At 50.2% G+C, this 13,259-nt stretch overlaps 1 protein-coding gene across 1 annotated transcript in view; it reads left to right on the plus strand.

Annotated features, from left to right (window-relative positions):
* The window catches only part of SSBP3 (single stranded DNA binding protein 3), a 155,259-nt gene that overhangs the window by 120,178 nt on the left and 21,822 nt on the right, over positions 1-13,259 (plus strand). The window contains exons 5-6 of the mRNA XM_011370432.2: positions 10,738-10,818; positions 11,691-11,750. Of these exons, the coding sequence (XP_011368734.1) occupies positions 10,738-10,818; positions 11,691-11,750 (141 nt within the window). The remainder of the gene's footprint in view (positions 1-10,737; positions 10,819-11,690; positions 11,751-13,259) is intronic.

The raw sequence follows: 13,259 nt of genomic DNA on the forward strand, positions 1-13,259 counted from the left end.
TACCTGATCCCGAGAAACTTACTCTGGAGTTGTGGAAGGGGTCTGAGAGTTTGGAGACTTGCATTCTATTCTGGGGCAGTGGTTTTACCTATCTGGATCCTGGTCTTTTCCGTTGTAAATTATAACAGCATTAGAAGGAGGGGACGTGGTAGGTGCCGTGATAAGCAGACGAAACCTGACCCTTGTCCTCTGGGGCATCAAGAGCTTTAGGAGAAGAAGAAATAAGGGACCACCTGGAGGGCCAGACAACCTCTACGGAGTTCGCCAAAGCGCACCCAGCATCAAGAGAGACCCCGAGGGTCTCTCAGTAAGGGCCGTGCTCCCAGCCTAAGCTGACTCTGGTTAGGACGTGTTATGTGTTGGTGGACAAGGGGCAGCTCTCTGGGAATGGGTAATAGGAAGGCTTAGAGAAAGAGGTGGTTCCCGAAGGATTTTATACAGCAGGGAAGACCCCGAAACACAGCTTGATGTATCAGCAGCCTCCCTTTGGTGAGGGCCAGTACTCTCGATGTCAGTGCTGCAGCTTTGTGCGAGGAGGTGGGGCAGCCCATTTTACAGGCGAGGTAAGTGAGTTTCAGAGGGGACCACAGGCCGTGCTCCTGGCCCATGAACCTGAGCTTTTCCAACAGCACTCACTGCACAAGCTGTCCCTCATGTACCCTCTGAGGAGCGCCAGGTCTCAGCCCACTGCCCCACAGGCTTCCTAAACCGGTCTCTCAGTCCTGGTTCTTTTCCCTCGCCCCATCCTAGAGCTTCTCTTTAGCTGAGAAAGGAAGAATAAATCTTGGGTCATTCATTCCCTGAGCCTCTCAGAGAGAGAGGCCTGAGAATTCACCTAGTCATCCAGAGCCACAAAACTGAAGGGGAAACCCTTGGTCGACTTTCTTGTTCCCTACTCAGCCCTCTTCTGTTCAGTGGACAGTTGGGGTTGAATCTGGCACTCTGTATTTGTGGCTGCTGGAGTCCTGCACCTCCTCTCCTCATTGGACATGATGAAACTTAACTTCGTGGAATTGTCCGTCGGGGCACAAAGGGGTAGGGCAGGAAAGCTGTGTGCGTGCCTGTTCCTAGAGAGTGTAAAGTAGAGCAGGAGTTCTCTGGGTGGACAAGGCATTGCCTTTTTAATACGTGCCTTGCCTTCACCGTGCTGTCATGATTAACAGCGGAGGCTGAGCGCCGACAAAAGGTGCTGTGGAGGCCGGTGGGCTGGAGCAGGACTATCCATTTTCAGAGCAAAAGGCAATCATTTCTGTGGGGAGAGGATTTGATTCTCTTGGCAAGGTAGGCGTCCTCTCCCAATGTGTTCCAAGAGAGTGGTATTCTTCTGGCTCCTGAGTCCATCTCTATCTCTTCACTTGCCCACAGAGCAGGTCTCTACTGCAGCAAGCAGAGGGGGCAGAAGAGATGTGCTATCTGGATCCTGGCCAGAAACCCACATGGCTAGGACTGGATGTTGGAAACCCTCACCTGGTCATTTTATTCCTAGCTTTTCTGCTAACATTAAAAGCTGGGGTGTGGCCTAGTCTGGAAGGAGCCACTCACGGACAAGAATCTAAGAGGTTTCCTCACTCCATGTGTAGTCAGGAAGAGATGGGAATTAGCACCCTAGACAGCTATGAACTCAGTGTTTCCCAGTAGCCGTAAGTCTTGATTTTTAACTTGAACAAGGGCAAAGAAACATCTTTGGCAAAGAACAGATGGATGCATGATTCCCAAGACAGCATAGATCTGATCGTCATTCCTCTTTGTACAAGATTCCAATGCCCTGGCTCCTTGCCTTGGAGGTCCCAGCCCTGGGGTCCCTATCTTGTGCGTAAGGTCCTCCAGCACCATGCCCACTCCTGCCTCTCCCACATAGATGCCAATCTCTCAGCCCAAAATCCCTTCCATTTCTTCTCTGCCAGAGGATGTCTGCTTATCCTGCCCAAAGGAGATTGTTCTATAATCACTGCCCCTTTGTTCCCTAGAGCACCTGATACCTGCCTCTGTTGGAGTGCAGACGTCCTGGACCTCCTCGGGGAAGGGCCAGGGTAGTGCTTATTTTGTGTGTCTCCAGTGCTTAGCCCAAGATGCTGGGACTCAGTGGCTAGATGTATTACCAGGTGGACATGGGTTTTGCCTATATATTCTGGGTATTAATGCTTTTTTCTGTGTCCCCGAAGAGTGTGCCCAGTTGTATGGACACAGTCACGTACAAAAGCATCTCGAACAGCTTAGCAGCTGGAGGTGAAGCCATCTCTCTTATCCCTGACCCCATCCCAGTCACAGCCGTTCAAGGTCGATTCCTTTCCTGAGATGACCCTAGAGAATTCCTCGGTGAATTCACAGCCTAGGAGAGAGTCAAACATTGTGAACCTGCCTAGAGATCTCAGGGCTGGAATCAAGCCCCCAGAATGTTTTGTACTGACAGGCAAGGAAAGAGCTCGTTCCCCGGCATTATGGCAAGAATGAAATTGAGGAGATGGTTAACAAGGAGATACTCTGGGACCGGCTGGCTGGATTTGAATGTTGGTTTTGGTGTTATAATGAAAGATTTTTTTTTTTCCCCCAAGACTGATGGCCAAGAAAACTGGGGCTCAGAGATTATCCACAGGATGTGGTAGGAGAACCAGAAGTCTGGTTTGCTGACCCTTGGTCTGGCACTCGTTCTGTCTCTCCTCAATGGGATAAATCTTGACTTTGACAAATAATACTGTAATGTTATTGGACTTCAGTCTTTCCTTTTGTGTAATGGGGCTAGTTTTTGCTTTATTTATCATATTAGAGCGATATGAGGTTAAAATCAGAAAGTAGATGTACTGTTTTGTTTTTTCTTGAGAATTTAAAAAGACCCTAGTTTTTCCTCTCTTTGGTCTCGAAAACCATTACCTAGTTCAAGGGTAGGCAAACTTTTTCTGTGAAGGGCCAGATAGTAAATATTTTAGGCTTTGTAGGCCACTGGTCTGTTGCAACTGCTCTGCTCTGCCATTACATTATGAAACCAGCCATGGATAGCGCATGAATGAACATGGCTGTGTTCCAATAAAACTTTATTTGCAAAAACAGGTGGCAGGCCAGATTTGACGTGGAGCCATAGTTTGCCAACTCCTACTTTAGCTCAGCATATTGGCCCTGCTCTTGGGGTCCTTGTGCTGCAGCTGGCCTCAGCCTCCACTCTGGGGATGCAGTGTGTTGCAGGGGACCAGGCCTGAACCTGGGACCAGTGAACCCACGTCCTGGGGCTCAGTCTTCCCCTGTGTGCACAGAGCTGGGAGAAGAGGCAAAGAGCAGTATGTGGAGGAACTCCTAGGTAGGTCTTGGAGGCCGCCTGTACTTTCATTTGCTGTGTTTCCTCCCTTTGTTTGGAAAACTATTGCCTGCTGATTCTGCGTCTCTGTCTCCATGGGGCAAGCATGCCTCATGCCTCTTGAGCAAAACATTCGCTGAGCGCCTCCTGCAGGTGTCTTGGCAGCCCACCCCGGAAAACCAGATGCACAAGTGTGCAGACCTCTCTCTCTCGCCGGCTGCCCAGCACTGTCCCATTTCTTCAAAGAGACGCGGGGAGAGGAGTCAGCTGGGGTCTTTGCTTAGAAAAACTAATCAGTCTTTTGCTGATCTTTTCTCAGAGTGAACCTCAGAGGCTTACAGGAATTCCTGACATTACACAGAGGTGACCCTGATGGGGAGACATTGTGTGTGGTCCTGCTCACTCCAACTGCTGACTTCCCCACCGTCCCAGGAAGATGGTCCCCCACCAGTTGCCAGACTTCTCCCTGGCAAAAACCGTTCCACTTGTCCGCTGCCCGTGGAGGGTTACTATTGTTGTGGGCTCATCTCCTAGGCAGTCAGGAGCCCCCTGACTGTGAGCTCTCTGGGGGCCGTGCGAAAGCCTGGGCTGTTGCTCCATAGTTGGGTGTGGGCCAGCCCATCCCCCTGACGACCTACTAAGCATGTGCCAGGCCTGTGTTAGGTGGGCACAAAGATGGCTCAGGCTCCTCTGCCCTCTAGTTGGTAATCTCAGCTCCAGCTTCAGCCTGTATCCCCCACATACACACACAAAGAAGCCTTGTCCCCCAAGGGGACAGATAGAAGTAGAATAGGAAGGCAACTGTCCAAGCCATTGCCGAGTTGTTCCCATGGGTCAAGATGAGGAAGTAACTTTTCCTGCGATGAGCTGCATGTTAAAGGAAGGAGCAGTTTAAAGCTTTCCCTCCTTCACCCCACCAGGCGGTCAGCTTCCCACTCCTGGGAGACTCTAGGTGCAGGCAGACTGTGTTGACGGATTTGGGGTGTCAGCAGCACATAGGCATACCTTGGCCCTCTCCCCAGAATGGGTTTACAGCATTTTCCGTCAGCACTTGTGTCTAAGAAGCAAATTGGATTATTTGTCGTATGCCTTTTACCATGTGTATAATTGATGTAATTTTATATTCACTCAATTAAAGTGACACACCCAACAGGCGGATTACAGAGGCCACCAGTAATGCAAGTCATTTATCTCCCGCTGCCAGTCGATAGAACCCATCCCTTCAGCCTTGCCAAACCAGTGGCCAGTGTCCCCTGGAGTCAGGAGAGCCAGGGACGTGTGGAGTGGTTTTGTCTCTTAGCAACCTGAAACTTCAAGTCCCCTTTCCCCAGAGGCCTTCAGCAAAACATAAGGCAAATTTGGCCTAGATGGTAAGGAGGCTGCCTTCTGTTTGGGTAGTGTTGGGCAGTTCCTAGAGTCCTCTCACAGCTTTCACCTGGACTCCTTGTCTGCCTTATAGATGAGCAGCCCGAGGCCCAGGGTTACAAGGCAGGACTCCCACCCGAGTGCTTTGGCATTTGAAGTCAATGTGTTCTCCACTGGCCACAGCCTGTCCTTGTTTGTACTCTTCCAGGCTCACCTCTGGAATTAGGTCTCAGCTCTGTTTCTCTGCGAGTCCATGATTCCTAGGCAGATGAAGGAAGCTTTGGGGAGTGTGGGGTGGCATTTGGTGAAGGAGCAGTGAGTTTTGGAAATATTAAAGTTAGCACACAGCTTTTATTACTTTTCTCCAAAAAAAAAAAAATCTGTGCTTTTTTTTAATCTGATTTTTTTTTTCTTAAGGAGCAATTCTCTCTTACCCACCAGGTGGTCAGTCTTCAGTACAGAGAACCAATTTGGTCAGCCTCTTGGTGTAGTAGCTTTTCTTTGTGGTTCCTTGAATCCAAAGGTATTAGATGTGCCCTCCCAGGGCATGTCGATCGTGGCTGTGGAGTCACACCTGCTAGCTCAAGGGCAGGAATCTCCATGCCCTTGAGCCCATGAGGCGCCCACAGATAAGACAGAATGTCCTAAGAGGACACCCACATTTGGAGAGCACCTGAGTGGGTAGCAGGTCAAGCTCCATGAAGGAAGATGTATGGACTTTCAATGAGCTAAGGAAGGTGTTCCCAGCAGAGCGAGTCCACTTTTCTGCTTTCTCTGTAAATTGAGCAGTTAGTAACTGCAGGAGCATGAGGCACAGGAACCATGGAATACTGGGGATCTTCTGTGTACCTACTACCCCTGTCAGCTGTATCACCCCCCTGCAATATTTATATAAAGTCTCCCATTTTTCTTATGAGGAAACTGGACTCACAGCATGTCCTGGAGGAGCTGGGTTTGGATGCCAGCTCGATGTAACTGTGAAGCTTTCCCTATCGTGCAACAAGTCCATCTCTTGAGGATGGCTTCAGGTGAAATTCAGGGACTAAACCAAGACGTGACTGGAAGGCTTAGGTGGGTCCTACTGACGGTTCTGAAATGCTTTTCCACAGAGACCTCAGATCCGTGTGCCTTGGGAATGCTCTGTTCCCCACCACATCATTGCTGGCAAAGGCTCTTTCATAAACTGTCAGTGTAACAGCCCAGCGTTTGCCTTAGTCACTCCCAACGCACAGCCTCCCGGGGCCCTGCCTAAGTGACTCTCAGAGGCTGCTAGATGCAACACTACCCAGTGCTGAAATTACAGGAAAAGGAATAAAAAGGAAGTGCGGGAATTATGTATCTCTGGTCAGGAATGTCTGAGACAGAATGGCAAATCCATTAACAGGGTCTGGGGCAGAGCGAAGACCCAGACAGGAAGTGGGCATGTTTCCTGCTTCCTTTTCCCAGACTCAGTAGAGGGATTTCCCAAGTTGGGTTCTCCCCCAGGCACAGGTCTCCTTGCCATAATCCCAGGAAGGGTGCATTACAATTGAAAGAGTTCTGACCAGGCAGGGCACCCCAGTTTTCATCCCAGCTCTCTGTTGGCCTACATTCTGTGGCCACTCTGGGCCTCAGTTTATCTGTCACCTTCTCTTGGAGCCCTTGGCAGTTTAAGCTGACATTTGAGCTTGTTTGTCACTATATCCTCATCCTCCCTCACTAGCCTAGGAGCTTTCAGGGCCAAGATGAGTCTCAGGTGCCTCTGTGACCCATGCCCCCTTCCCCAGCATGCGACTGGCCAGACATTAGGTCACCCAGAATATGTATGTGCGTGAGTGGATGGACCCATGAGTTCTTCAGTTGCTAGGATTTGTTCCTCTGCTCTTCATGCTCTGCTTGTGGACTGGTGGACCAAGTTAGGACTCTCAGGGGCTTTCGAATCAGACTTTGAGGACTGGGTCTACCACTTAGCCATGCAACTCTGGACAAGTGGCTTCACCTTTCTGAGCCTCAGTTCCTTGGCTGTAAAACGGAGCGATTGAGAGCCCTTACTGCGAGGAGTCAAGGCTTACATGAGCTAATGTAATGTAGGTCAGGGCCACATTCACTAGTGGGATGTATGGCTGCATTATCCTTACTGTAACTGTCCCCATTTCACTGATGAGAGAACGGAAGTACAGTCAGCGGCAGAGTCAGAATTTGAATCCCGTTCTTTTCAAATCCTATTTCTGTATTTAAAATGGATGGGAATGTAATGTCATGAAGAGAACCCTGAGCTGGAGTTAGGAAATGTGGCTCAGCCACCAGCTAGTTCTCTGTGGTTTTGGACGTCACGTCACTGTGCTGTGCCTCTATTTTCTCCTCTATAATAAAGGACATTAGAAGAATGGATGGCAGAATCTGTTAGGGCCACCCAATAAATGGGTGCCTGCCTGGCAAGCAGGTGTGGTTTTCCCTAAGCTTCTAGTAAGGATCCCCCACCCTAGTCTAGCCTGATACTTTGTGCACCTCAAAGGTCTGCCCATCTCCAGCTCCACTGTGGCATGCTGGGAGGGTTAATTAGGCAGTACCTATGACAGAAAGCCTCAAAGGCCTGTCGGAGAGAGGTCTAAATGAGTAGGCTTCCAGACACACCTGTTTTGGGTTGCTCAAAGCTTTCAGCAAGTATAAGCCAGGAAAGGCCCACTGGGGGTGTTGTCCTGTGTGGGAGAACCCGACAGTATTATCAGCATTGACTCCCTCCTCTTCACACCGTTCACCTTAATCTTCTCCACCTGCCTACCAGATCTTTTAAGAGTTCAGAGAGACACCTACATCCCAACACAGGTCAAAATCTTCAAAGGAGGTCGTTTTTTTTGGTCTGCCTCCCATGTAGACTTTTACCCAAGTGGGTGACAAGTTAACAAGTTAAAAGACTATAAAATCTGTTTTCTCTAACCCTGTCTGTCAGTTTCTTGTTGAGACGGCAGGCTGGAGAGAGCAGACCACTTTTTTGTGGTAGTTTCCCCCAACATGGGGCCCTGTGCTCCGCTCCTGAGAGTGTGCCAGGCGTTCAGGGTCCCTCGCTCTGCTGTTGTGTGCAGTCTTAGGGACAGAGCCAAGACACAGATGTAGTGATGGGGAACTCCAGGCAGAATGGAGGTGGCAGAGACACAAAGGACGGAGCTTTGGGTGGATGTGGGCGACTCATTAGGAAATGATAGGCTTCTGGCTCCATGAAAAAAAAAAGCTTTCTGGCACAGTAGGACTGGGAGCCATGCTGGGAGGTACAGAAGCAGAGCTCGATCAGCACCTAACTAACAAGGGTGGGAGAGGAGTTTCGTGCCCTGGGGAGGTGAATGCTGAGCTTTATCTTCACTTGTGTGGAGATTGTGACGGTATTTTCTTTGGGTGACTGGCTTGTCTGGGCCAGGGTTCCCTTGTCTTCAGTATTCTGAACCCCAGCTCCAAGTCAGTGGGGAGACTTCTGAGCTGCTGCTCTCTCCCCAGACTTACAGTCCACCCCCCACTGCTCCCACAGGCCAGCAGAATCGCCGGGGCTGGGCTGGGGTCCTACTGACCAGCCATGCTCCCGGTCCTTACTTCTCATCGGGCGTTTGTCTCGAGTCAGCTGCGTTGAGGCAGACTTGTGCCACATCCATTCATTCAGGAACCAGAGGTCAACAGGGAGTCTTAGGGAGATGCCGAGGTGAAGCACACATACCAACCCTGCCCTCCGAACCTTGGGGGGCCCAAGGGACAGCATGGAATGGCAGGCAGAGCCCTGTAGACTCAGGTTTGAGTACTGGCCCCTATTAAGGACTGCTCTCGATCAAGGCCTCCTGTTGGCGGCAGACACTTTGGGGTCCTTTATTTATGTTTTCTATCATTAATCATGGAGTCAGCCACTGCTACCTTTCCCTGGCTGACAGGGTGCACAGGTGCACGGGATCTGCCCGAAGCCATGCTGCTCTCCCTGAGGAAGCACTGGATCTTACCACAGAGGGTGAGGTATCAGGAGGGGGAGGCGCTCACTTCTTGCCAAGAGCTGAGCAACTGACAGAAGACCTTTTGCCCCCTCTTGGCAACTGGACCTCACCCTTGAACCCTCCTCTTCCATTCTTTTTATTTTTCCTTTTTGGGGGGTTGGCTTCGAATTATCTTATTTTGTTTACATTGCACCCAAGTTTCATGGTACAAAAGACTTGCAGGTGCAAATATGTCCCGCCTTCATTAACTTCCCCTCCCTTTTTAATTTATGTGATTTCAATTTTCCTTCCCTGTACTGTTAATTAGGGGACCCTCTAATCAGTGCCATTATCACAGTGGTATTCATGTTTAGGAAAGCCGCTAAACAAATGCTTGCAAAATTGCTAAATGGCTAATTAATGTCTGTTAATTAAGAAAATTGCTCATGGTAACAAACCATGCCGTTGCTGGCAGCCGCTAGAAAGACACACACTTGTTGAAATTAGTAGCATGGCAGGTAGGGGAACATCTGCTCCTCGGAGCTTTCCGGAAGTGAGCAGCCCTCGGTTGGCCACGAAACTCCAAGCCTGTCCTTAGTGGCACCCCCGGCTTCTCGTATGGGCCCCCTCCGTCTTTCTCTGCTCACCTCTTCTCTGGGTCTCCTCGTCCACGAGCTCGGGCCCACCCCTTCACCCCTTCCCCAGCTCTGAGCTGTGCTTCCTGCGCAGGCAGAAGGCGGGGCAGCCTGGCTCTGAGGGAGAAGACTGAAGAAGAAAATCCTACCTGCATCTCTCAGATTCTTTCTCCCCCTCTTTTGCAATGTAACTACACCCATTCCCCATGCATGTTTTGAATTTTTCTCAAAGGCAACTTCCAAGGGTAACGATAGTCATGGGCGGAGAAGAGTGAATTAGGGTGTACTCATCACCAGTACCAGCATCCAGCTCCCTGAGTGGGCAGGGAAGGTGCTTCCAAGACAGGCTTTTCATACTTTTTGACTGTGACCTGCAGCAGGAAATAGATTTGACATTGTGATCAATCTACACATTTACAAATAAAATAAAGATTAATGAAAACTATTTGCCTTAAAACATAAAACTCTGATATTTTCTATTCTTTTTATTCTGTTCTAGGTTTTTAAAAAACAATGGTTGCAACCCACTAAATTGATTTCACCACTCACTAATGGGTTGCAACCTACAGTTCGACCAACCCCATGGTTTAAGTGAATTCATCTGTCCATCTCTTTTGGGCAATTGAGGTCAGCATTGCCCAGGGCTTTGGGAGCCACCTTAGAACCATGGGCGGCTCATCACTGACTGGAATGGAAAGCCCAACTCCGGCACCCACCCACCCAGCAGTCAGGGGCCTACAGCTCTATCACCCTACTCTTGCACACACCCACTCCAGCTCTGCAGGGTTGAGGTGGGCCTTGGACCCATCAGGCTACCCGTCCTGGCTCTGCCATTTACCATTGTGTAGCTGTGGCCAAGTCCCCTCATCCTTTGACACTCAGTGACCTCATCAGTAAGAACAGGAATGAAAAACCCCCACCTCACAGGCCGTTTTCAGGTGAAGGTGCATTAATGTACTGCACTGAGAGGGCGCTCGGTAACCGTGTCTTCCTCTCGTTTCCCCATGTGTTCAGTCTCTGGCATCACCCCGCTCCTCCTGTCTGTCCTCGTTCATCCATCAGTAGACTGGTTTCTAGGTACCCATGACCTGCCTCTGTCCCCCCAGACTGGGAACTCCTTGAGGGCAGGGCCTCTTACACGTCTTGCAGAGTGGGTTAGTTTCTGTGCATCACTATGCTCTCTGAGCCCGTCTCAACCAATGTATTTAACATGGCAAACTCTGCTCCAATGCTAGACGATGCCTGGGCCCCTGCTCCTGTGTGCTTTGACAAAGGAGCTCGATTTGATTTTTCATTCCTGTAAATCCCCGTGAACGTGTTTATCAGCTTCTCTCCCTCCCGCTCGCCGTTTTCCACCGATGAGCCGGCGACCTAGGCAGCAGCTCACATCTCCCCGCCAATCAGAGCCCGCCGCCCGCACGCCTGCCGCCCGCCCTTCGTTTTGGTTTGATTTTTGTTCTTTTAAGCTTCTGCGCTTCTCCATGTGCTGTGATCTATAACCTGCCTCTACTGTCTGGCCTCACAGGGTCCTCCGGGGTCACAGCCCTCGCCGCACGCACAGCCTCCACCCCACAATCCCAGCAGCATGATGGGACCCCACAGTCAGGTAACGCACTTGGCTCGCCCGCCCGCCGGGGGGCGCGGGGCACCAGGAGGACAGAGCCAGCAGAGGAAAAACAAAAATCAAAACGTGCTCTCATCATTGCCTTCAAATCTTGATTGACAAATGAAGTGTTCTTAAAAAAAATATTTTTTCTTTCTAAAGAGAGTCTTCATTCCTTGGACATCACACCCAGCTTGGATATAAAACCAAAACATTTCTGTGACCTTGTCAGCGGCCTTTGCGTTTTGTTTTTTCCTCTCTCACTTTTGGTTTTGAGTTTGGTTAACCATTTGTTTGTAACCGAAGCTGCATCCCTAGCCTTTTCTTTGTGCACTCTTGCTGCTGAGAAAGCTTTCCTGCCCATTCCCTGCATTCAGTTAGGAAGCCCGCTGTCCCTTTACTGTTTTCATTGTGTTCCCTCCTCGAATCTTCGCTCCCCTTCCCCACCCCCTTCGTCGGTGGTTTCTGTGTGTGTGCGTGTGCGTGCGTGTCCAGCTTTGTCTGCACACCCCGAAAATCATAGGTATAGGTCCCTTTTCTGATTCTTTGATTTGCCTTTCCCAAGAGCAGACTTGTCCCTCCTTTCCCTGACATCGATGTCGCTGCTCTTCCGGTCCTGTGCAAAGTCCCAGCCGCTGCCCTATCACCCACAGTTGATCTCTGAACAGATGCAGAGTCGGAGTCCCCAGTGTTGGGGCATCTATTGTTTCCTCTGCCCAAAGGAAGTTTTGCCTGGAGGGAAGAGGCCACTGGGAGAAAGAGAGTTTAAAAGATCACTAGTTGTAACAACCTGGACTTTGTGGAGTGGAGCGCATTTGTGTTTGTCACTGTGCAGGAGCACAGGCTGTCATTGAACTAATTCCCTGTAATTGCAGCCTTTCATGTCACCGCGATATGCAGGCGGCCCCAGGCCCCCGATCAGAATGGGAAACCAGGTACTGTACCTTTTCATGTTCCCTCTCCCCTCACTCAGCCACTCTTGACCCCCGTTGTTCTTTGACTTGCATCGAAATGTGGGGAAAGGATTGGGAAGTGGAAGGACAGGTTTTAACATGGAAGTTAGCTTTACAAGCAGGTCCCCAGAGAGGGCCCTGTGTCCCCTCTGTGCCCATGGTAGAGGCGCCTGCCAGCATTTTCATCTGCCTTTCCTAGGAGGCTTGGGGCAGCAGTTCTAGGCAGCAGCAAAACCAGCCAGGGTGCGGGGGATGCAGGGTTTCAGCTAGTATAGAGAAGGTGGTAATACCCCTGCCCCTCCCTTGCAGGCCTTTCTTGGAAAAGGGTCTTCCTCCTTAATGAAGTTAATTGACAACGTGCATTTTTTCCTGGAAGCTTTTGAGAATTGCCAAGGCCGGTAAATAGAATCCTGCTATTAAGGGGAGAAATGGCCCGTAGGAATGCTTAGATCAGGAGCCTGGAGGCAGCGGAGCAGGACGTTTGGGAGTTTTTCAGCAATGTCTGCCGGCTTCCCAGACCCAACTCAAAACAAGAAAGGATTTGTTCATGTAATTAGAAAAGTGGTCTGCTTACGGGGAGGGCTTTTCAGACTGGGGTTGTGTGCCTTAGGCTGGCCTATTAGAATTGGAAGTTAGTTCTAGGTGGTCTGGAGAATCAGCCCCGACGCCGCCCTCCCTGGCATAGCCCATCCAGGGGCGGGAGGGCAGTTGGTGAGGTGCAGATGAATATCCTCTTTTGAGGATAGATAGACTTAAAAGAAACTTCTGGGAAATTTCTTTTTCTGCCAAAATATTTTTTATACGTAATTCGAATGACCTTGCAAAAAGCCCTTCAAAAATCTGACAGCAACACCAGTGCATCTAACCTGTGCTGCCTTGGGAGCCAGGAGTTCGGTCATCAACTAAATTGGTGTTCTCTGAGTGTAGTTGCTCCCATCCTCAAGGCTCTGCAGGAAAGCCCGGGAGTGAGATGGCACAGGGACCACAGGGATGCTCAGAAGGAGACAGACGCCTCCAGTTTTGAAGTTAAATTACCTGTCGGGTTTCCACTTTTTTTTTTTTTTTTTCCTCCAAAAGCCCTTTGTTTTCTATTTTCTCTGACAAGAAGGGGACAGATTTGGACAAGAAGAATTAGAGACTCGGCTTTTTGAGCAAGGAGGGACCCATGGATACATCAGAGATGAGGAAACAGAAGGTCGGAGTGGAGGAGTGACTTCCCCAAGCCTCCCAGTGAGCTGGGCTCAGATCCCTCTCCAGCTCCCTAGCCAGTGCTGTTTCCTGTCCACCTTACCCATTCAGTTTGCTTTCACAGTTGTGAAAGCGCGGCCCCTGCCTTTGTTTTCAGCCTGTCACCAAGCGGCTCTCCTTTGCCATCACACACCCGGGCCACAGCAACAACTTTCTCTCCTGCCCATCCAGGGGCTCTCCTCTGCCCCAGAGAGAGACCAGATGCTCTCTTCTAATTGTGGCCCTTCTTCTAGCTGTTGAGGG

This window comes from Pteropus vampyrus, unplaced genomic scaffold, assembly GCF_000151845.1.
Source record: "Pteropus vampyrus isolate Shadow unplaced genomic scaffold, Pvam_2.0 Scaffold170, whole genome shotgun sequence".
In the NCBI taxonomy this organism is placed as follows: Eukaryota; Metazoa; Chordata; class Mammalia; order Chiroptera; family Pteropodidae; genus Pteropus; species Pteropus vampyrus.